This window comes from Metarhizium album (genome assembly GCF_000804445.1).
Source record: "Metarhizium album ARSEF 1941 chromosome Unknown scaffold_5, whole genome shotgun sequence".
NCBI lineage: Eukaryota > Fungi > Ascomycota > Sordariomycetes > Hypocreales > Clavicipitaceae > Metarhizium > Metarhizium album.
The window spans coordinates 1,282,458-1,307,165 of NW_024467579.1; the positions used below are offsets into that span (position 1 = coordinate 1,282,458).

A 24,708-nucleotide genomic window follows, 5' to 3' on the forward strand; every position below is an offset into this window, starting at 1 on the left:
CTTAAAAGTATATTAAAATACTAAAATACTTCTTAATACTACTAAAGTTATTACCTTAGTAGAAAAGCTTTTTTTAATACTATATTAAATACTTTTCTAAGGCTATTTAATATCTTCTTTCTTTAATACTTTTATTAAAATAATATATTTAATACTATTTATTAAAGTTTATAGTATTTTAGAAATAAAAGTAGTAAAGAAGACTTAATAAATACTTAATATATTAGTTAGAATTTAAATTTAGTTATTTAATAAGGAATTTACTAATAGTAATAAAAGTACTTCTAAATATTTAACTTATATAAAAAAAGTTAGTGTAATAATTAAAATATATTTATTATTTTAACTTACTTTATTAAATAGTATATACTTAAAAGCTAGAATATTTTTTAGTGCTTAAATATTTTATAAAAGTATAGAATTAATATCTCTACTATTAAAGATAAATTTATTATAAATAGTAAGTAAATCTAGAAGTTTATAATTATTATTAATATTTTTAGTTCTAAGCAAGCTAACTAGAATATTTATTATAATAGTTAATAGAGAAAGAAGAGTATAATAAAGTTAAAGAACTAAATTAAATTAAATTAAGATTAAATTAAGATTTAATTCTAGTTAAATTTATAATATATTTAGAAGGAAATCTTACTAAGTATTAATAAGGGAAAAAACTCTACTCTCTATATATATTTCTTAATTACTAATAGTAGTCTCTATAAGTGCAATTTAACTTCTAGCTAATTAGAAAGTAGTAGGCGCCCTATAGCAATAGTTAGGTCAGGTCAACTACAATAGTCAGGTCAGCTGAGGTAGGCGAGCAATGGTCGGGTCATCTGCATTCTCGTGTGCGTGCGTGTTGCACCAAAGTCGTGTATCGTACGGAGTACGGAGTACCTCCAGGTAGTTGAGGACAAGTAGGCCCCAGGCATCGTGCTCAAGTTGGCTTGATCCGAAAACAGACGACCAAGTTCGCTCCCCTTCTTTCCTCTCTTTTTTTGTTGACACCCACAGTCACGCGCAGCACTTGAGCCGACTTTGCAAAATCGTACGGCTGGCTCGAGGTCGACAAGTTCTGAAAATCCCGTAATTATTCAAACTAGGATCAGCATGTCCAACGTTTCGTATAACCTCTAAGTAGTTAGATACCCAGGTACCCAATGCATGTCAATCGGTCTTGACATCCTTTGCCAATGTCGCCATGTGTACCTGCCTAGATGGGCAGCCTGCCGAGACCAAGGTTTCTCTTCCTTGGTCATTTTTCTGGCCTTTATAAATTGTCATTGTTGTCAAAATACCAAGCTGCTCCCGACGCATTCTGGTGCCCTCAAAACATAGAAACATACATGCTAGTCGAGCTGAACCAGTAGTGCGAGCTGGTCTAGCCGTATACTGAACGAGGCTTGACCGTTGCTCGGTTAAAATGGCTAATGTACGCCTCATCAGCTTTAAATAACGGCCTTGTTGTAACCACAATCTGTCATTTGCAGCCCCAAGTCTATCAAAGTGATGACGAAACTTACCGCAGCAACAGTATGGGCCAAACTCCCAACTCACGTATAAGTGTGTATCTACACCAAATATGAAGCGCATGCTTACTCCGACATTTTTTTATTGTATTCTCGGAGTTCGCAACAGGGACAACAAGTACTGCTCCAGCCTGGGCCCCCGCAAATATGCTTCGATTACCGTATTGGCCAGCGCAGCGACTAATGACAAGGGTGTCGGGGTTGTCCTCATGAAAGTCGTCTGGAGCTGTTGGCCTGACTAGAGTGTTCAGTACCTCGAAAAGACTTGCGTGTTGGTCGGGAACAAATCTATCAGCCTTCTAGTTATAAGAGCCCGTTGCGAGTGCCGAGCTTAGCCGAGCCAATTTGGCTTCTCCGCAGAAGACTAGTCCATGTGTTAGCTATCCAGAACGGTCACAAAGGGAATCCAAGTTGAAGATCAGACATGCCTCTGATTTACGCCCTGGTGACCAAGCCACCGCTATGGTCCATTAATGAGCGACATTGGCGGTTGACCAACAATCCTTAGGCACCGCTTCGTGATAGCTCAAGTCCCTGCGATGCAATCTTTGCGTGGTCTTGTAAGGACGGTCACCTTGATAAAGTAGGGAACAGAATATACGGTAAACAGGTTGCAACCACGGTGCCGCCCTAATATTCTAGATGATGACGTATCGCATTATCCATTTGAAGTACCAGTTCCTTGGTTTCACCATTCAAGTCCGTCCACGCTCTATAGGTGCTTTTTACTTCTGAATGCCCTACGTAGAAGTCACAATTTGACGTTGCCCCTTCTATCATTAGCAAAAGGAGAAGTTTGTCGAGCCAAGCCGGACTCGGAGAATTCTGCGCTGCTGAAGTACGGGATTTGAACCTCCCAAGGGAGCGCTCGAGCCGCCGGGGCTCTTTGCAGGGAAGAGAAGCTGACACAATGATACGTCAAAGCCAGAGTAGGCATACCAGGGCTTTTGTCCCAGCTTGCTCTAGTCTCAAGTTGAGCTTAGTGGCAGTGCACACCTCCACGCTCAAATCCCCTTCTGCTTCAGGTTCTTTCCGAAGGAAACAGGCGGTCATGATCGATCCTCTTGATGGAGGCCCGAAAGTTTGATGTAATCCATGCTGTCTTAGGGGAACTGGAAACCGAACCAGACACCCAGTCGGTGTCCATGGCGTGTGAGAAAAGAGCAAAACCACTGTTTTCCTGGAGCCATCAACCTGTTTCCGAACAATGTTGCCGCGGTCCAGTAATCCAACCGCCTCGGCCACAAAGAGGGGGAGCGCAGAGCTCGTTGACTAGTATTGTACTGCACAAAGTAGTTAGTTATTGTTGACACTCAAAACCCGGGGTAAGAGGCCCAAGGGCTCGTGATTTCAGGTCCGAACTACTGACTATCAGCAAGTCTGTGCAGGCATGTGGCTAGCCAGGGTGTTTGGCACCCATGGCGCAAGCGTCCTGTGCATCAAGCAGGGAGAGGGGGAAAAGGAAACAGAATTGACGCCGGCGCCGTGGCAATAACAATGATAATACAGCATCGGCTACGCTGAAAAACTGACGCCCTTCTTTGGATGGACAGGTTCGCCGCGCGGAATCCGTCCACGCTCACAGCGAACACACAGTACAGTGAGTTCCTAAGGCCCAGTTGATGAACCTGACCTTGTCCTAGGAGCACGACTGGGGAAGGATCAAACATCAGCCCATGAGGAAAGATGTCGAAGGCGCCGGCGCGGAAGGAGCTGGGCTATACCGTGCTTGCCGTGTACTTAAGTAGGTTAATAAGTTAGCCGACTGTTGAGTCGGACCTGCCTACTTGAGTAAGTACTTAGTAAGTACCTAATAGCGCGCGGAGAGGTATTCTCAGGGCTGTCCCCATCCTCATCAGCTACAAGACAGCTCATCAGACTTTCGACGAGGTCATGTTTTTGACCTTTCTTGTGATAGTTCCGTTGTCCTCAGAAATAGGGGCGGCGCGCGCACCTACCGAGGAAGTACCTGGGTACTGAAAGATACCCTGGGAGGTACTAGGCACCTCAATACCTACCAGGTACTTAAGTACTTAAGTAGGTACTTGGATCGTGTCAGTCTATGACTCCGTAATCGGAGCATCGGGCACGGGCAACGGCAATGGCAGCGGGCGCAAATCTCACCACGCAATGTATCGGAATCGAATGATCCAATTCTTGATGGCTTTATTTACAAATTGTAACGCCACGCCACTTACAATGGTTCAGAGTTCGTGCCCATGTCACACTGGCTGGGGCTGGATCTGCCAAACACCCATCTGGGATAGCACGGTCGGCATGGCGATGTCGCATTGACGGCAAGCTTATCTACCATGGTTGGGGCGCACGCAATTGCCAGCGTCGACAATTGATGGCGTCCTGGGGCGGAGTATTGATTCCCAATCATTGACTCTGGAGCTCCCGCCCATGTACCGAGACAGCATCACCCTGAAACAGCGACTACCCCGTAGTGTTGACCGTGGTCCGTCTTCATGCAATCTGCGACCAGTCGAGAGGGGAGATGTGAGCAGTCGCAAACTCGAGCTAAACATATGCACTCCGCGATGGGCCAAGCATGGCGTCGTGCGCGTCCAAGAGCCGATACGCTGGCCGGATCCAAAACGGGTCGGGTCAGAGCATGCACGAGCGATCCATGCCTATCGAGTACGTGCTGATCGCTTGTATCACCAGTGACAGCAGCTTGCAGGCACAAGAAGTGTGGTGACTAGTCGCGTAGCAATGCTGAGTTTGGATGTGGAGTGCTCTAGTACTCCGTAGTTTAAATCGCAATGTTTGTCTACACGTCGGAATACTACCACCAGCTCTTTGTCCAATCCCAGCCGGGAAGTTATTTAGATATCAGTCCCTCGCCGAGGGCCGACTTCACCATGTTTCCCACTACATGATACTCCGTGTCCGCCGTCCTTTGTTTATTGGCCATGATTACATTTTTACCGTGACACGGGCAAAGAAAGTGAGACGCGTGTACTCCGTACTACTGCTCATGTGGCAGCAACTTGGAGGACCTGGCTCATGACAAAGGTACGGAGTACGGAGGTGCTGTATCCCTCCAAATCGCCCTGCTGCCTGCCATGGGACAATCGACTGATGAGATACCCCCAACAACTTGGGAAAACAAGCGCTCAATGGGATCAGGACCTCCACGTGCCGCAGTTCCTCCTCTCATAAAAGCGAGAATCTAGAGTGCGTCTGCCGAGAGAGAGACAGCGTGGTCATGACTCATGAGCCAGGCACACACACGTGCGCGCGCAGGGGCGCCATTGTACCCGGAGGAGAGAATGAAGAACATCCCCTGCTCACCGTGTCTGGCTTGGGCTGACTCCGAGCGTGGTGGCCGGCTCAAGCCATGTGGTTCCTACTTACTTAGTTAACCAATACCACAGACCAGTACGACGCATGTTCAGATCGGCCTGTGGCCGGCTAAGGGCATGGCGTACAGCAATTTGATGCATCCGTGGATGCTCCGGGTCCCAAGGCCCAAGGCTGTCTAGACTCCATAGTGTTCCAAGCCGGCATGGGCATGAATCGTCTACTCCGTACTACGTACTTAGATAGATGGTGAGTCCTAGCGAGCCTTTTGACAGTGGGGCGGGGCACGAGTCCGCGGCGCGCAGTCAAGTTCGTAAAGACAAGTCAGCCGCAAGCCCCGGGAGCACCTTCCGTTCGTCCTGAGAGGCATTCGGTCTCCTTGTCATCCTGTCATCCCACGCCATCGACCACTGCCCCTACCCCTGCCCCTGCCCAACACCAGCTTGCGGGTCCCGAGTCTCAAAGTGGACAGGGACGCTCTGGCTTGTGCCGCCACCGCGGCCACTCCCACCCCGGGCCTGTCATCCATCCACTGGGCCGTCCCGAGGCCTGGCTGGTTGCTGAGTGGTCCAATTGTTGGTGGGGTGCGATTTCTGGCTGACCCGATGGCATGCTAGGGCGATGTCGCAGTGAGCCCGTGGCCATGGTTTTGGAAGCAGTGCATATCCAGGTACCTAGTCGGTACTCGAGTACGGAGTAGCGGCGCAGTAATAAGAGGGGCAGCAGCAGTAGCAGCGCCACCAAAGGACCCGGTATTGTGTGTGTACTGTGCTCTGCCCTGCGTACCAAGTTCGGAGTCGGCTAGTCTGACTTTTGTTCACACGTTCGCACGCAGGGTTTCTGGCGAGCAAGTCGGACCAGACAATTCCATGCCCATGTACTCCGTAACTACTAAGTTAAGTACCTAGGTACTTGAGTTGGCAAGTTGCTCCGTAACAACACGTTCAGTACTAGGAAGTAGCCACCACTCCGCCGCTGGCGCCATTAATGCTAGTGCCCGTTAAACAGGCCTGCGGCAGCTTGACGTTTTACTACTTTTGGCTGGTTTGTACAAACATGGGCAGCCACGTGCGGTTTCGGTCTCGTTGTTGGCCTGGAGGCTGGAGCCACCAGGTTTTCAGCGTGTCTGTGGCTCACCCTGCGATGCATAATTGCACAACCGCCGTCACATATTACTACTGCGAGGTCGCCCATCCGATGGGAGCTCGTCCGTCATGACGCCTCTTCTCCCTGCCCTGCACTAGGCTGGCTTTTGCTGAAGAATCCAACATTGAACCTGCATGCGACCGTTGTTTTCATGCTCAGAATTAGTCGCCTCGCTTGTCCTTGTCACGGGTTATCGACCTCGACATCGACCTCGACATCGCCATTGCTGCTGCTACATATACATTCGCCAACCATTAGTCTTTTGCGGCTGGATTCGGTACCTGAGACGGCATTCTCTTCATGGGTTCCCAGATGGTAGCCTTCGGTCCGCCCTGACGCGCGCGAGCAGGAATCCGGTGTCGCTACTCGAAACACTCACGAGCACAAGCCTCATCACGTACCACCCGTCAACCTCACTTCCATGTCTGCCCGGCTTGACAATGGAGCACCAGAAAAATTCTTGGCCAGGCCGGTCGCCCAAATTCGAGCGCCTCGAGGGACCGCGACGGCCGCAGCCTGAATACACGATACACCAACTTCCGCCGTCATCACAGTCGCCAGCATCTGAAAGACGAAGCATCGAGCCTAGGATCGTAATATCAGGCTCTCAACGACAACGCATTTGCCGCCGTCGGAATCGGGCTCCACCCGTCGAATCTCTTGTGCACAGACTGAAAAGACAGTCGCTCAAGTCTCTGGGCCACAGCGCTGGTGGTGTACTATCCGGCGATGTAAATAGGAGGATTCCTCACCTGCGGCGACAACCCGGTCATGATGTCCTGATGATGGACTGTGACAAATTGGAGTGCACTGCACAGAAATCAACAGAAACGACCAGCGCAGCCGCTCAAATAGAACAGCAATGCGACCAGACTGATGCCGATACGCTTGGTCCTTCCGCGCAACATCATTCCAATATACTAGATCTTGAACCAGAAAGACCGCCGTCGCCCCCAGCTGACTCTCCTTCAGTGAAACTAATGCCCGGATCTGCTGAAACAGAACATCACGCACCGCTCCTTGAGGTCGATCCAAAACAGAAGCTGGAGTGTAAGGACTTGGACCTTGATGAAGGATATGGCGCTGGGACCGACGAGTTGATATGGACAAATGATGGTCATAGCCTCATTCAGAGCCTTGCCAACCATGCACGCAAAAGTGGAGCGCTGGTATACAGGACGTCTTCGGAGGCTGCAATGGATTGTTCCCAAATTGTATACAAGGCCCCTAGAATGCGAAGGCGAAGACACAAGAACCATACAAGGCTTCAAGAATCACCAAGCATCAATGCGTACGGAATTGACCGCCAGAACATAATCAACCCCGGCCATCCGGCGGATGGGAAGAACCAACCATGAAGTCTGGAAGCATCCTACGCTCATATACCCCAGTTTCTTTTGGGCTTCCACTATGTAATGGCATTGCCATGGCGCTTTTTGCCACATTATTATTTCACTCCACATCATCCGACATAAGCGATATGACTGTTGCCTTCACCGTCTTCTTCCTCCTTTCCCCCCCCTATCGCTTTTTTGGTCCATTGCTATTTTCTGTTTTTGCCTATTTTAACCCCGTCATTGTTCCTGTTTTCCTGTTTTCCTTCTTTTTTTTGTTCTCTCTCTTATTCGATTCTACCTATTTTGGACTATGTACATCTCACACTTTCCAGGCACTCAAGCGGAATCATATACCTGCTAGTATCACACAAGGCGTTGTTGGCGTTATTGCGGGATTTGAAAGCGGTGACGAGGTTCCGATCAGTTACCAAAAGAAGGCACTGTCATATCCCGGCTACGTGCGATTTGTTGGTTTGAAATTTAGCTGCGCTCCATCAGTTGACCTGAGCTACAGGATGGTGCTCCCCATGGCCGTCAATCGGACCGGGAAAAGAGACCAACACAGGGCTGTACCTGCATTGCAAGTGAAGGACGGCTCCTCGCAACGATGCGAGTAAGGCCGAGACAGCTAACGAATAGTGGCCCAAGCCAGGCGGCGTGACCACCTGGACATGCATAGAGGCGAGGCTAGCTTGGCTTGGGAGATAGCTATTCTCCGTACGACGAAAGACAGTGGGTGGTCTCAACAGATGAACGCGGACCTGGCGGTGGAATCGGCGCTTGAGCCACGCGACTCGCGATACGGGGGAGGGGAGGCCGGTAAGAGGAGTGTGAGGGGCCAAAACGGGGCCGATGAACCAGACGAAGGATGGCGAACGCAAGACCGAAAAGGACATTCGGAAACGAGATCGGGAAGTGGAACCAGGCAGCAGGAAGCAGGTCCAAATGTCAGAACAGACGTCAGGAAGGGCCCTGCGCGAGGCGCAAGATGCGAGACACAAGACGCAAGATGCACACCGTCTCGCGAGCGGCTCGGGCGGTTAAGACGGCAGACGGCCGTTGGCGTCAACTGGCGAGCCCAGACGGCTGGATTTGATGGAAATCCAAAGCAGTCACTCGAGGTGACTCTGTACTCTGTACTCTATCCTGCACCCCCCGAATGTCATGACAGGCCGCATAAAATAAGAGAGGGGAAGGAGTGCGCAGGTGCCCGTGGCAGATTTGCTGCACACTCCTCACACTCGCCCAAAATTAATAAAGCTGCATATGACAAGACTAATGTTGTTATTGTTGTTGTTGTTGTTGTTGTTGTTGTTGAATCTGCCATCTACCTGCCTTCCCAGGTACGTACTTGAGTGAGTAGATGGTGGCTCGAGAGCCGCTGCATGTCGGTGCTGGTAGTCAGTACCTAAAGTACGGAGTACTTACTTGAGTAATAAGTACTTAAGTACTTAGGTAGTAATACTACTACTGCTACTGCTTAAGTACTTACTTAATACCAATACTATCCAAGTAGTTCTTACTTGGTGAAGTTCAAAGTAGGTGCCAAGTATGCCGTGGTACATACTTAAGCCTCGGCAGGACGTACTCGGTTCGGCGGACGAGGAGGAGGCACAAGATAATCTCGAGCCATCGACCGCTTGTCATAACAGCCGAGTGCCCTTGGCCTGCCTGCCTGCCTGGACCTCGATTCCCCGGCCCTGCCCTGGCCCTGCCCTGACTGACCCCAACCGAGGCCAGAACCCCCGTCCGACGACCCTGGCCTCGGCCTCGACCCTGATTAACCTTGCTTGAGCTCTGGGCCCTGACCAACAACGAAAACTTCCCATCCCGAGAGCCAACGCCAACACACGATCCAGCAACTCTCAAAGCGGAAACCTGACGTCAAATGCACAAGCTGCTACTCCGTACTGGCATAGTCCGCCTCAGCAGCGCCTCTGAAACTGCGGAGCACGTTGTACATGATAATCGTGGGTACCGAGCTCGAGGAGGCCCAGCCCGATCGGCCGACGAGGTTGACCCTTGCCAGGCAGGCCCAACCGTGATGGCCAACTGTGTGTCATTCGTCATCATTCATTCATTCATTCATTCATTCATTCATTCTTGTCAGGGCAGCAAAACCACGAACCAACAAGCCAATTACTAAGAATTGCTGGCACCGCCACTCAAGCGAAACTCGATTCGCGCTCGGCAGTCTTTGGCTGTGCCTGGGACACCACACACACACAGCACGGCTGTTTTGCAGCGAATTCGCAACGAGGCGCACCGACGTTCAACACGAGAATATGCGGCCGTCTGGCCTTATGCGAGCAACGACCGAAAAAGAAGCGGTCGTGGAGCTACCCCAAAAAACACCTCGTCAGCGCTCTATAAACAGCCCGCATGGAGTTTTCCTCACGTGTAATTAGTAAGGACTCTGTACCTAGTCGCTTCGTCGAGCGTCGAGCGTCAATCGCTAATCTCCGCCACCAGTGTCCAGGGAAGGGTCTAGTAGTTACAAATCACACCGCTCGCTCGCTCACGCTGATGACGAGGAGGTTGGCAGCTAAGTTGGTTGGCGTTTTGGGACAAGGAAAATCTTCGTTTCGGCCGAATCTCGCAGGCATATCCCCTCCGCCCAGAAGCTCTCGGTACATGCGTGAAGGAGAGTCGGTACTTTTTTTTCTTGTCAGCCTTTTTAACGGTGCGGAGACGTGTACGACGAGACAGAGTTGCCCTAGCTCTGATATTGGCCAGACTTTCTCGTGCCCGCATGGCATGGTTACCAACATGGTTTGACCATCACGTTACAATACCCCGAATGGGCGATGGAGTTGAGAGCCCTCTTTTCGCGTTTTCCCCATGGCTCGTTTTGCCTTGTTAGCCGGAAGCACTATTTCGACACCTTGTCACCGCTTGTCAAACCACACCATCGGCCACAACGCTCTGCTCATGTCCGTCCGGTCATCCCCATCCATGCCGCCAATAATCCAGGCTCCTTTGTCCTCATTACCCAAGTACGCACGTATTAGTTAGCACCATCACTGTACTCGACCCTAGCCGTTGACTTGGCAATCGACATTCGTCGCTGAAACACGTGGGGTAGGGCGTTGGTTTGCCCTTGGATCATGCCGGAGCTCATATTGCTAAATGTATGGGGTGCTCCATAATATGCCGTTAAGATTTTGTCTCAAGGCTAACACTTAGCCTGGGCTTCTGGCATCCGGTAAACAGTTGGCAGATCAAGCTTTGCCATGGTTAATGGTGGCAGCCTACATGTCGCAAGCAAGGCATGGCGTACATATGCAATGCACAATGCACAAAACCAAACCAAACCAAACCAGACCAGACCAGACCAGACGAGACCAGACCAGACCAGACCAGACCAGACCAGGCCAGACCAGACCAGATCAGACCAGGCCAGGCCAGGCCAGGCCTGGCCATCGGAGCATACAATTTGGAGGCGATTTTCAAGTCACGCCAATTGCCACCCGGCATGCTGCCTCACTGGATCTTTGGGCTTCCGTCTTTGACTTTGGGCTCCAGGCTTCAAGCTCGAGCTTCAGGCTTTCAGGCTTCAGGCTTCAGACGTTGTGGTTTGCATGGGCAGCACGGCTATGTACAAGCCGCCGAAGGAGTCCCAAGAAGAAGGGCCCATTTGCGTCATGCCGTTAGTTGAGGGAGGGGGTTTTGCAGGGCAGGGCAGGGCAGGGCAGGGCCGGCCGCGCAGCCCCCGGTTTCATTTTCGTTTCTCTTGCAGGCTTGCCGGGCAGGAGAAGTCGGGGAAAGGTCGACCGTATGCATGCGCGGGCCTGGGTTTTTTCGCACGCACGCACGAGCTGCGTCTTGACCTTTGCTTCGCACGACATGGTGGCTCTGGCAAGGGACCAACTGTTGGCCTGACCATCAATCAATGCATTGTGGGCTCTCCAGTAATTTCCCAGCAAGACCACATTGCAGTGGGGATGGCGGCAGAAGTTCTGTCTACTAATTATACTCTCTCCCTTGCTGGGCATGAGCATAACACGGGCAACACGAACATGGGCTCGGGAGGAGGTTGAGGTTGAGGTTCTGCTCGGCACCTCCACAGGCGCCGTACATGCGTACGTCCATGATACAACCACCGTGTCCACGTATCCATGCATGTATGAGCGGTAATGGCTGCCGTTGTGGGGCCGGACTGGCTTGTCCAAGAGTTCAGAAGTCGTTCTGAGAACTACTGTACTTGTACATGTAGTCAGTCAGTCGGACTCGCTCATGGCCAGAGTTGGTGGTTTGGGTTTGGGCTTGGCCACTGCGTCCGGTGCCAAAGTCCAACGACGACTGGAATGCGCAGCGCAATGTTCCCACATTCCAAGGCCTGCCTCTTCCTGCGAATCCCCCAAATAACAACTCTGGACCTGAGATCGGTTGCTAGCTGATCGCTGGCCCGTTGCCGGGTGTTGTCCTGAGCCAATTGTTGCTACGGGATGGGATATGGCCAACAAGCTTTGGTTGCCCTCGGGCCATCCCAGGTTGATTGATTGATTGATAGATAGCTTCGGGCCACAACGGGAACTCCCATATTCCACTTCTTCCCTACTCCCTTGCGACTTTTCTGCTTCCTCTTCTTTCCCCAATTTCCTGATTTATCGAAGCTGTCTTCGTTCTTCTTTGCCTCCAAGTCTGCGGCCTGTACCGGAGAGACAAGACAGTTCTTTTTGAGCCTCATGGCACTGCCATTGCTCTCTTCACTCTGAGTCGCAAAGGTGCCGTATACCGCATATATATACACATGTATACATGCTGTATACACACATGTGCATATGTATATACGGACCTTGGCCAAATCAACCTAGAGCCACAATCACAATCACAACATCAACAACAACAACAACTACTACTGCGACGACTACGACTACGACAACGACGACTACTACGACTACGACTACTACCACCGCCGCCACCGCCACAACAGTAGTAACAACAGGCACACTACACTTCAACACATCGCAACACATCGCAACGATAGCGTCATCATCATCAACAGCACAGTTCAAAGCCATCGTCACTCTGGACCAAACCTTGGGTCAAGATGGCCTTTTGGACTTTTCCGTACAGGGCGGAGGCGGTCGATGCGAACAGGGACCCGAGCATCTATTGGGAGGATGTGAATGGCGCCAGCACCGACGATGTCCACAACGACCTTTTTGGCCAGTTCGTTGACTATGATGCCAATGGTACAGTCACAATGACCGCCAACAATGACTTTAACACGGTGCCAGCCTCCATGCCCGGCGTGGCAGGGTCGATGCTCTTGATGGGAGACCGTGCTGCCGCAACCTTGGAAAGCGCCGTCTCATCCTGCGTCTCGTCTGCTGATGAGTTCGACTTTCTCTCCTACAGCTCCCGCATTGGCGCAACTGCCTCGGCTGCCAGTCACGAAATAGACCCAAAAGACCTCGCGCTAAGCGCCGACGACCTGGGTCATGCGTCTCAGCAGCCCTTTGAGCATCTCGGCAGAGCATCCATGTCCGAGGCAGACCTGAGCAGACTCGAGAGCATTTCTCTCCATTCGCCACAGAGACCGCAAAATACAACGTCAGATCCGCCCTCTCCAAAACCCCCCAACACCGATGGTCGGAAGCCCAAGAAGTTTGTGGAAGCCTTGTCTTCCACGATACGAAAGGCAAAAACCCTGCGAAAGAATCGGAAAGCGTCAGCTGTACCACGCCAAGTATCACCCACACAGGAACAGCTACAACCTCTCAAGATACCTAAGCAAAGGCGAGGAAGAGGCCGACCTGTTGCGACGGGCAATCTACCTGTATCTCCTCCGATTCAACAGAAGGAGCAGCCTGCCCCCCGTTTCATACACGGGCAGTGTGACGATCCCTTCAACGACGGCGGTCTTTTGCCACCTGGCGGAGTAAATCTCCAGTATTATGGCCAGGTCGCGCCGGAAACTCCAGTAGAATCGCCTGGCGTGAAGAGCGAACCTAGTCAGAGTCATTTCCAATATGATGTAGCGTGGCAACATCACCACCATCACCACCATCAACAACAACAACAACAGCAACAGCAACAGCAACAACAGCATCAACAACAGCAGCAACAGCAACAACAACAGCAGCAACAGCAACAACAACAGCAGCAACAACAGCAGCAACAGCGGCAACAGCAACAGCAACAACACCAACACCAACAACAACAGCAGCATCAGATGCATTGGGCAGGCAACGGAGGCGAATACATCACCAGCCAAGAGGCGGGTTGGTGGACACCAACTATGATGAGCCAAGGGACAAACGACTTTTCTCATCACCAGAGGAGCGCCAGTGTTCATGTAATGGGACACGGTCAGCACACAGGGATGCATTATGACTACGAAGCCATTGCCGACACCAGCGCAGGTGGGCTCATGATTCACATGCCTCAGCCTCGGGGCCCTCAATCAGCTGTTGTCAATGATTTGACTGTCAACGCCCAGACATTTCTTCCGCCGCTGCCTCCTCCTCCTCAGGCCGTAGGGCAGAAGATGCCTGCCTCAGAAAGATCTCACCGGCCCCCAAAGGCCAAGTCATCCGGTGCAAGACACCTGTCTTGTTCTCCTGTGCGAAAGCAGCGAGGCCCATCATCTTCGCCGACTCCTGCGGATCAGTCTGCTATCCCTCGATCTCGCCATAGCTCAGGCGCGTCTGTGTCATCTGTAAGGAGCAGCTCCGGCCGTCTCCCCGCCAGCATGCCCGGCACCCCATGCAGTGTTCGCAAGCGCCGCTCTCGAGATATAAGCGGTTCAAACAGTGCCACGTCTTTGGGTGGTGGCGAAGGCGTGGGCGGGATCGGTTTCGTCAACTTTACACCAAATGATGGCAGTGTACTCATGACAGGGGTTGCCCCCAGCGGAAGCTCCAAGACCAAGGCTCGCCGTGAAAAGGAAGCGCAGGATCGACGCAGACGTCTTAGCGAGGCAGCTATCAAAGCTGTGGCCGCCGCCGGGGGAGACGTCGACAAATTAATAGAGCAGGGCTTTGCTTTTTGAGCTGGCGGCGAATGATGAATGCCGTACCACGAACTTGCGATAACGGTTGATGGACTTAATTTCACAGCGACATGGGCGTCACAGGCGACGAATAGGCGTTGAGGAGTAAGAAACAAAAAAAGCGAACAACACAATGACGGATACCAAAATCACTTCAGTCGACGTTTTCTCTCGATTTGCGTCACTAGGCCCAGAGGCGCGGTACGAAGATCGGTCAAAATACATTTTCGACCCCCTTTCCACCCCTCCCTTTTTCACCTGCACGCCCAACCCGATTCTATTTCTACATCATTGTTGTGTGTTGGATTCCTTTGCTTTGTTTCCCTTTGTCCTTTCCCCCTTTTTTTTGCCGTCGTTATCCATATATATATATATATATTGTATCTCCCCCTCTACAAGTCGTTCTTGGAAGTCGCCCACTCCGAGAAGCTGGGGGAGTAAAATCTTTTCTTCCGACGTGTACCAATCTTGCCGGCCTCTGCCACGTTTGCACGCCCATTGGCTCTCTGAATTTTCCCGTTTGACTCTTGTCGAAAGACGTTTTCTACTGGCCGGACTGGACTGGAAGGCCATTTTCTTCATGTAGCTGGACGAGAAGCAAGAAGCGATGACGAGATACAAGTCTCTTTGTACGAATAAGGTGGTTATTACAGTGAGCATGGGAAGGACAGACACTTAATACCTATAATGCTTGACACGAACCACACGGCGCCTCCCCTGTGTACGCACGCCCGATGGATTGGTGACCACGGCGCCGCTGTGTTCAGTTTCCCCCCTTCTCTGGATTGCCCATTTGCGCCCTCACAGGCACGCGAACTGAGTAGAATATAGATGAGGATTTCTTTAATACTAGTGTGTCTGGAGCCAGAGGAGCCAGAGTCCACTTCTCCAGCTTAGGTTCCAATGTTCCCATCTTTATGCTCGGTCCAAAACAATCCTGACCAAACGTGACCCAGCTGGCCAAGCACGAAATCAGAGCCAGTACCACTGACGGTTCCCTCCCAATACATTATATACACTCGTACGATACAGCCCCAAGAGAAAATCGAAAACCAGGACTCGCGGGAGGGGGCATCCAAGGCCATCATACGATGGTATTGAGTCTACTATAGTCCTTCCTGTTCCACATTATCATCAGTACGCCATCATGCCAACCTTGGCCGAAAAAAAAAAAAAAAGGAAAGACTTTAACAGGATGATGAGAGAAAAGACAAAATGTGATATATGCAGCCAAGGTACACAGCATTTCAAAAGTTTCGTAGCCTCCCTCACGGTCGTTGATGCGATGCGAGTGCAGAGCTCGAGGGTCGACTCGGCGGTACGCATGTACCACGTCGCTGTGCCAGGTGTGTGTGTTTGATGTCGTCAACTATCCAATGGCTGCCTTCAAAAATCAACACGGGGGACCGCCATGCGTAGTAGTGTTGGTTGCTTGCAACTGCAAAGGCTTTCAAATGCTGGTACTTCATAATTGTGGAATCGAGCTGGGGGATTCCCCAACTTTCGCTTGCTTGTGATATTGCCTCCCTCTTTGTTCTACTCATAGCCCGCGCCGCGTTGCCAGGGACTATCCACGGATTTGTTAAATGAAAGCTGCCAAAATGTCTCGTGTGACAGAGTCGACTTACCTGGACGTGTTTTGTGATCGGTATCCAGGAACTGGACTGGAACTGTTGTTGGATCGCTGAGCTGCGGTAGATCCACTGCCATTGTAAGGGCTTGGTGAGGCCGAGCGGAACGGACTCTCAGGACGCTGGCTCGCAGGGAAAAGTGGCATGGATGGATTGACGGGCGACCGAGGCCCATGCTGTCCTTGGAAAGAGTGTTGGGACGCTGTGGCGGATGAATTCTGGCCAGCAGCTCGGCGACGAAGGTCATCGGACGATAACGACTCGTTGTCATCCTCCAAGTCCAAGTGAGACTTGTATCCGCCTGCCTTGTCACCTCGGGCAGTCGCGGCAAGCGCATCCAGCTCAGTGGTGGTGGTCAGGTGCGTTTGAGACTTCATAAACGAAGCTCTGTCGTCGGCCATGTATTGATAGCGAGCGTCTGGGTTTTTGCGGATCAAGGAGACTGTGGTAGAAATGATAACCATGAGGAGTAGGACGAGCGCAAAAACCGCATTCAGGACAAAGAGAACGACTCCGACGACTCCGACGACTAGTTGAGGGGCACCAAACACATTAGAGAAGATCAGCAGGAAAATGGCGTTGAGAAAGTTGACGACGCAGATGGCAATGTTAAACGAGTTGGTGGGCTTGTCCATCCAAGGCCGAAGGACTGATGCCCCAATAAGAGCAGCAGCCTCAATGATGACGAAACCAACAGCCTGGGCTACTCCGCTCTTCTGCGCAAAGGCGACGAACATGGCCTTGATCAGTGTGTATACCAAAACAGGAACGATAAAGTAGTAAGCTGAGGCACGGAATTGGATGTACAGAAATCCCCACTTGTTGAGAGCCTGGGGGTCAGAGAACAATATGTAGGCAGGGTTGCGGTGCATGGCGACAGAACGGCGAGCGATGCGAATAACCTTGGTTGCGCCCCAACCCAGCGTGGCGGCCAGACCGAAGAAGAAGAAGACAGCCAACACGACCTCGGCTGCCGAGTCGACTTGGGTAAACTCCCAAAGGCAAAGGATGGCCATCTGAGGGAAACCGATAAGGGCCACACGGAAGAGAATGCCCTTCAAGACGGTGAACCAACCATTGCGGAACTCGAGAAAAGTATCGCTTTCCATCCACTTGCGCTTTACAGCGAGCTCGCAGATTCCCTTGAAGCAGGCAACGGCGAGGATCGTGAAGACGACGAAGATGCAAAAGAACGTCAACCCAGTCATGAACAGGTTGGTTGTTTCAATCTTGGAGCGGAAAGCCACACGCTGAATCCCAAAAACAATATAAGCACCAGACGAGGTCATGATGTTGCTTCGCTTGATGACGTGGCCGGCTGCGGCGACGATGGGCTTGGGCATCATGGCGGCACCACGCCTGAAAAGATTGAGGCCGTGGCCGGCCAAGTCGAGACCACGCTTTTCAACCTGGACGGAGACGGTGGTGAGAGTATCGAAAATAGTGGACGGCGTCCCACCGGTAGCTCGCTGATACCAGGTGAAGATGGTTTGCATGAATCCGACCTTGATTATACCCATAGACCATTGGAAATCCTGGGTCCAGGACTGGACGATGGGGGGCAGGTGAACACCGGTGAGACCAAGGATTGCTTGTCCCTGAAAGTAGCCGAAGAGCGAGAGCGAGTTAGCTGCAACGTGAGCGGCGGTGTTGGAGTGTCCGAGGCCATTGACAACGGCAGAGGATATCAAGGCCAAACCAGCAATAATAGCCGTGGCCCACTTGACTCCCAGCAAGTCGACCGTCTTGCCGTTGGAAATGTCGGCCTCGACACAGGCAATACTTCGAGGGTTGTCGGTCCTGGTCAGGTTGATCTGGACGCGAACGGTGGCATCCAAGTCGGGAATACTGTAGGCGATGCCGGGGATCTGCTTAGCAGCGTCGGCTGGGACAGGCAGGTTGAAGGCGAAGGGAATCTTTCCGGCAACCATGGGGCACAGACCGCCCAGCTTCATCTCACAAGGATCAACAGTTTTCCTCAGAAAGGTGTAACCATAGGCGGAAATAGCCAGGTCGAAAAGTACGTAGCCCTGGACGGATGATGTGGCGACAACCTGGACGGTCGCGGAGTTGTTGTTTGGGGTATAAACAACATTGAAGAGACTGGCTGTAAAGCTAGAGTCGTCTTGACAGTTGTTGAGAGAATTGGACACGAGCATGTCCTCGCCGGTAACCGGAGACAGCATCGCGGCCATGGAGGCCAGAAGCAAAAGTGGCGCCTTCAGAAGCGACCGCATTTTGACAAAGGACGAGCAGTGTCGTCGGACCTTTTGATGACGATAATCCGGGGGCTGACACCAGTGCAATCAATCAGTGCTGCTCTAGACGAGCGTCGTCATCGGCCCGCGGAGCGGCTTTACTTCTCAGTCCAGACGAGAGTTGCTGCTGAGGCTGAGGGTCGCCAGGCTTTAAATAGTCAATCGACAAGGCGAACAAAGGGCCGGTCGGAGGGTCGAACGGTAGGCCAGATTGGATCAAAAGGTGATGGTTGACCGGGTTGAGGCGATGACCGAGGGCGCCTGTCGCACTCTACGTTCGGCGGGCGAATGAGTTGAACTGGAGAGGAGATGACGAGGAAACAAGACGATGACGGCGGGCGACGTCGGTGGGTGCTGTCGGAGCGAGGGAAATAAAGAGCGTCTGGTGGAGGATACTCGGTGTTGCACGAAAGCCCAAAAGTAGCGAATGAAACGGGGTAGCGAAGCGTCGCCTTCTATTGTCGGGAGGGGGGCGAGATTGAGGGCGAAATCGCTGGCCGGAGCAATGAAAATGAGCCAAAGGACGGAGGAGGAGCAACGACGGAAAGAAGCCACGAAACGACGTTCTGGCGGGTTTAGGATCGGAGGAGGAAGCAACGCGGAGGCGCAGAGACTTCAGGTGGCCTCGTCGACCCGTCGGTGGAGAGAAGTTGGGAGGAGGAGCGACCCAGTTGACGTTTTCGGGCGGTAGGCAGGCTGGCTCGTGGCTCGTGGCTCTTGGGGAGAGGTGGGGGGTTCGCTGCTGGCTTGAAACGAGTCGTCCGTAACTACAGTACGAGTTACGAGTTGAGAGCACTCCGGACTAGTACTAGCAAAACCGTCCTGTGGTAAGAACGCGACCAGGAGAAAGCAAAGCGAAAGGACACACCAACCACGGGGCACGACGAGGGGCAGGTGGCGCCGGGCAGACTCCACAGGGCTGGGGCTTGATCATGCTGGGCGAATCAGGAGCCCAGTCGGAGGAGGCCAAGCGCTGCAAAGCATATATTGCGCCGCGCGGGAACTTCCCTGCTGGTTGCGTTGCCGGGGCGGGACTAGGAACTCGACGATAGTGCGCCCGGCACAGTGCCAGCCGGGCGGGGCTTCGCGGGCTGTGCAGGAACGTCACATGCCGCACTGCTCTTGCGGATGATGCAGGTACCGCCGACGGCGCGACGCCTTTGCGCATTGCCCGCTCTCGTGTCCGCACTAACAGGCGATACATGCCTGGGGCTGGCGCCAGCGTCGTGTCCCCCCTGACTTTGCTCTCCATGTGTTTGTTTGTCGGTTCACTCGACTTGACCGAGCGGCGGACACGTCACACGCGCCAGTTGCCAGTCGTTCACGGCGGCTCTTCATCTTTCCCGTTTGCCAGCACCTCGCGGGACCAGGCATTTAGGGTAACCTGAAATAACTTCAGACGGGTGGAGCGCATCATGGCAGGCTCAGCAACGGCAGCACCCGTATTTGACAACCTGGCAGAGACAGTGAGAAGACATCAGTCGACGATGTGTGGCGCACCACCCCGTGGCCCTCGTCTCGTCGCGTCGTCTTCTCGTATCGTTCGCCATCTATTGTTGTACCATTGAACATACGCCGTACGCACTTTTTGACTCGAGGCTCTGGCTAATACGCACTTGCTGGAAACATTACACAATACGCAACACTCTTATTCCACTTTGCTTGGCGGACCAGAATGCCGAGCGCCCGCGTCGACATGGTCACCAACCGCCCAGGTGCCAAGATCCGAGTTCAACAGCGGTGCGCTCAGCCTCCATGAAATCCCACGGCACGTTTCTTCCCAAGACACGATTCAGAGGGATGAGGTACGCCTACGCCTGCCATCCTTGTAAAAACCAGCTCCTGCTCCAGCACCGTCCGGGGACTCCCAGCGCCTGCGTCGTGCCGGGGTTTCCAAATTACACGTCTATGCACCGCCCCGATGTCGACTGTCTCTCTGGCATCGCACCAGTGAGGAGCCTACCACGTCACAGCTGCGGATAATAAAAGCAAAATGACAAGCCTTGGCGCCGAGAGAAATCACACGCAACACGTACGACGCGGTTGCTCTTATGACTTGTCCTCCTCCAGAGCCCAGAGTACCACTAGTACCCCGTAGTACGGAGTAGTTCGTACTGCTGAGGAGGACAAAAAAAACACTATTGGGCGCTGCGGCCGGCATGGAAGACGCTCAGCCACTTCCAGTTGCTGTGCTGTCGTGCGCGCAAGCTCAATAGAGCCGTCCAAATCTCAGATCTAGACCTTTGTTGCGTTTGTCGTGAGCGAGTCAGTCTCATTCGCCCACATGATGCCATCGGCATGCAAAACCTGCCCGCCCAGACTCAGTACGACAAACTAGTACAAGCCACCAAAAAAATCAACACGACCCCGTCACATGATGAGTTTGAGATATTCCATATGTACGTAGCCCAGGCATTCACGTTATCACCTGCCTCGCGTACGGAGTATGGAGTATGCTCTATCTAAATTTGTCACGTCTTCAAACACACGTATCAAAAGCCACAGCGCGCCCAAAGCACAACCCGCGTCTACCAGCCCATGCCCCAACATTGCTCCGTCTCCGAGTTGATTTGCATGTAACCGTCCGTCTCTCGTCCCCTTTGAGGCGTTTGCCTCCGACTCGCCTTTGATTCGCCACCCTGAATGGAGTGGCGGGCGGGTTGCGCATCGGGCAGTCCGTCCACTGTCGTCATAACGGTGTGATGCCTGCATCAGGAAAAAGCACTGATATGAAGTGCAGTACAGTAACATTCTGCAAACTCATGGCATGGCAGAAGACTAATTGAACGACTAGTTTTTCGCACGTCGTGCGCAACCAGCCGTTTAACCCATCCATCAAATCGAGCATCGTGATTCCCCGAGTGCCATTTTTCTGATATACCAAAGCCTACTGTGTTGGTCTGCTGCCGGCTACTCGCTAACCGGGAGCTTCATGTTTGATTTCACCAAGGAGGTCCCGTCAGGTAACCGGCCAGCCGAGAAGTACGCCACCATCGTTGTTCTCGAAAACCAAACCCTTCGGTGTATGCCTCCATTCATGTGCTGCGCGTGAGCCATGCTCATGTCTACAACGTATCCCACGGTGTGTTCCATGGCTGGTTCCGCTGCGTATAATCGACGCCGTGCTTGTACGAACTCGTTAGCTCCTCTTGATCTATTCCGCAGTGTATTTGCCCGTCCCGGCCCTGAAACCATCCCAGACCATAAGTCTTGCCATCATCCAGCTTCTTTACTATCTGGGCACTGCTGAACTTCTCCGTCCCTACAAAGTCATAAAGCATCTTGCTCTGATGAATGTATGCCAACACAGATGATATAGTGTTTGGCTGTCGCGGCAAGAACGGATGTCGCCGTCGGAAAAAGACGATGCAGGACACGACACTCATGTACAGAAGGATAAACATGGCGATGCCAAAAGAGACGTAGAATGAATGGGTTGTCTCTTGTCCAGAGTTGATGAATTTGCCTCCGTCTTGATTAACATTGCCATCGCCGTTGAGAAGGAAATCCTTGCCATCAACTGTGGCCAGACCGGTCACGAGAATGGTCAAGAACTCGGCAATGACGCTGCCAAAACCAACCAGGAACATGATCGTATGGCCGTTCAAGAGTGCCTTGATGGGAAGATAGCCGAACGGCATGGCAGTGTAATCCAGCGTCAAGAGGACCGAAGGCGCGTGCCTCTTGGATAGTATATAGTAAGGCTCCATAACCCGAACAGCAGTTTCCAGAGCATTCCAGCTCATCTTCAGGCAGACCGACACGGCGGTCACAAACCAGGGCGCTTTTTCTGAGACAGCATCTGCTTCGGTGAAGAGGAAAGCTGGGATGAATCCCATAAAACCCCAGAGAGCGATTGCAAATGGGATAAACCCGGCCAGCCGCAACATCAGCGGATGAGGGTTTTCTGACATGTGTCCGTCTTCATACATGGCTCTCTCTTGTGACGTCGCTGGATTCTCATTGTCAGGCGCCAGCGATGAATTTCGCAAAATGTATCGATTATGTTTCAATTTTTGGTGGATGTCTTTGTGCCTGGAAGTATCCATGTCCTTAAAGTCCATTAAAATGTGGCTCACGACGGCCATGGACGCCAGGCCAGCAATACCTCGCACGTTAGATAGTAACCCGGTGCGTCTGCTCTGAAGCAAAAACAGCAGGCCAATGCCCGCGGCAGAGCACACGGCTAGTGTTGAAGTCAAAAGTCGCGACCATTCCGGGGAAAAATGCAGATATTTGTCACCATTAGGGTGATTCATCCGCTCCTCTCGACTGGGCGAGAGTATAACTGAGGCAGACGCAAATGTGGGAACCAGAGAAATCGCCAGGGTAGTGGCAATCGATGAAAGGGCAACTGCATGGTGTCCCAAGGTTAATGCTCGAAAAGGTCGCATGAAGCTAAAACTCGTCACATAGTCAACATTCATAGACTCTGCCGCCAACGCACCGCCTGGTTTTGATAGTTGGTAAAATGCTTCCAGGCGTCGGACTTCGAAATCGACGAATTGCCACAACACTCCGTAAATGACGGCACACAGAGTAGGCGCAAATTTCACAGCAAAATAGAGACCTGGCTTGACATCGCTGGGTTTCTGGAACTGCAACAGAGGAATTTTCTCGTACTTTTGGAAAAGAGCCTCTTGCATGACAGCCAGAGTGACAGAAAGCAGTATCATCATAGTAAGATAAGGCCATCGCATGGACCACGGTTTCCAGTTTGGTTGGGGATAAAATATTTGTGTCTCCTGTACTTTGCCGGCGACCGCACTGCGTCGGGTGTCAGGGTCCCAAAGCATGTTTGATCCTTCAAAGTTGCTGAGATCGGTGGGTGTCGTCTCAAGAACGACTTCGATGACCTCTCCTCGCCGGTTAGCCTCAGCTTGGCCCTTGAATCGAATAGTATCTTTTCGTGTTAGATGGTTGGCTGATTTGTGCTGTGCGAATGATCTGGAGAGACTCCGCTTTATTGATGTTGGGCTGGACAGAAGCTCTGTGTCCCGAAGCCTAGAATCTGGTCGAAAACCTTGACCTAGTCCACCTGTAAGATTTCCATTCGCTTCCTGTTCCTGTAGGCTTTTGATGAATTCAGCATCATGAGTCGTCATTGGCCCCATGGCAGATGTGATGTCGACTCCTGGCGGTGCAGCCTCATCATCATCTGGAATCACATCGTAGGGTGCACTAGTACCCATGAGAGCCGCTGATTTCAACAGAGACAGGTCATATTCTTCCTCTTGTATGCCTGCCGGTACTTTCTGCCTTGGTAAGGAGCGATAGCTGGGGTTGCGAACGTTGATGGAGTGCGTCCTCCTAGGCGGAGCAGCAGATATATTCGACACGGGTGCATATCCACCTCGGTAAGCAAACGAGCCGGACCACGTAGAATCTGGTGTATAGATGCGGCTCCCATTATCATGATCGGAGGAATATGCTGTGGCTTGATCAGACTGTGAAGAAACAAACGAGGCTTTAGTTCGCAGTTCATGCAAATAGGAAGAGTCATCGTAGTGGGCGGCAGCGCCGGCATCGCGCAACGGAGAAACAGTCGGCCATCGCCAGTCATCATACTGGTCCGGGGGAGCTCCCTGACGCAAGGGCTCTTGGCCTAATTGGTTACGAGAATCCATAATCCGCAGGCATCACCATGTCGGGCAAAAGAGCAGGGCCACAATCACCAGCTAAGCTGTCTCGCGGATAAGAGAAATGTGCCGGAACAGGTGCAACAGACGCAACAGCGGCAAACGCATTCCGGAGACTGCAAAGAGGAGACACTGGTTAAACAAGCTGAGATCAGACCCAAGAGCAGGGACGTCTTGCCCCTCGGGAGTACTCGAAAGATGGAAGAATAGAAGTTGGCCAGGTTGGGGCGAGCTTTAAGAGAGACGAGCCCCGGCACGACGCACCTCCAGATCCCTAGGGGAAATGCACATGCAGGCAGGCACATCATCTTCATGCCCCTCGTGGCCTGGCAGACCTTGTTCTCAGCTCGGAAGCGGGACATCTGGAGGTGGGCCATGCAACATTTTCTATTGTGATCGTGGTGGTGAACATTGAAATGGGCTGAAAAAGGATGATGATAGGGCTGGCAGGGGCAGGGGCTGGTTGGGCAACAAAGAGTCGAATGCTCCTTCCCCCTGTTTTAATCTCGCGGGAAAGCGGGCGTGTTGCCTCGTTTCTTGGTGGAATAGCCAATTGAATTTCTTGTTTCTTGCCAAGAGATCCTGCAAAACCAACAAAGAGAACCCACGCGAGTTATTTCCGCCCCGACACCCATGGACCATGGCTAATTCCTGATCCTACTTCAACCAACCTCGCGCGCCATGTGAAGTCGACACCAAAACATTGCGCAGGCCGCAGGAAGATCTGTTGGATCCAGCAATACTAGCGCCACTGGACCGTCAGCCGCTGTGTCGCCGTGTGCCACCCTCCAACAAGATTAGAAGCTGGGTGGCTCTTCCCCTTGGTTGGTCAACAGTCGGGGACTGATTGGGCTGCAAA

The 24,708-nt window shown here is 52.1% G+C and overlaps 4 protein-coding genes across 4 annotated transcripts; 2 read left to right on the top strand and 2 right to left on the bottom strand.

Annotated features, from left to right (window-relative positions):
• Positions 1 to 6,424: 6,424 nt before the first annotated feature.
• On the top strand, positions 6,425 to 7,342 carry MAM_03109 (uncharacterized protein; the record flags this gene model as incomplete). Its single annotated transcript, XM_040821908.1, has 1 exon — positions 6,425 to 7,342. One exon carries the CDS (start codon positions 6,425 to 6,427, stop codon positions 7,340 to 7,342), a length of 918 nt encoding a protein of 305 aa, XP_040680477.1.
• A 5,032-nt stretch (positions 7,343 to 12,374) lies between these two features.
• On the top strand, positions 12,375 to 14,321 carry MAM_03110 (uncharacterized protein; the record flags this gene model as incomplete). The annotated part of the gene is made up of 1 exon (XM_040821909.1): positions 12,375 to 14,321. The coding sequence occupies one exon, from the start codon at positions 12,375 to 12,377 to the stop codon at positions 14,319 to 14,321; it is 1,947 nt and encodes a 648-aa protein (XP_040680478.1).
• Positions 14,322 to 15,857: 1,536 nt separating this feature from the next.
• Positions 15,858 to 18,189, bottom strand: MAM_03111 (calcium- spray protein; the record flags this gene model as incomplete). Its single annotated transcript, XM_040821910.1, has 2 exons — positions 15,858 to 15,888; positions 15,950 to 18,189. The coding sequence occupies 2 exons, from the start codon at positions 18,187 to 18,189 to the stop codon at positions 15,858 to 15,860; spliced, it is 2,271 nt and encodes a 756-aa protein (XP_040680479.1).
• A 3,086-nt stretch (positions 18,190 to 21,275) lies between these two features.
• MAM_03112 (uncharacterized protein) lies at positions 21,276 to 23,837 on the bottom strand (the record flags this gene model as incomplete). The annotated part of the gene is made up of 1 exon (XM_040821911.1): positions 21,276 to 23,837. One exon carries the CDS (start codon positions 23,835 to 23,837, stop codon positions 21,276 to 21,278), a length of 2,562 nt encoding a protein of 853 aa, XP_040680480.1.
• Between the last annotated feature and the right edge of the window lie 871 nt (positions 23,838 to 24,708).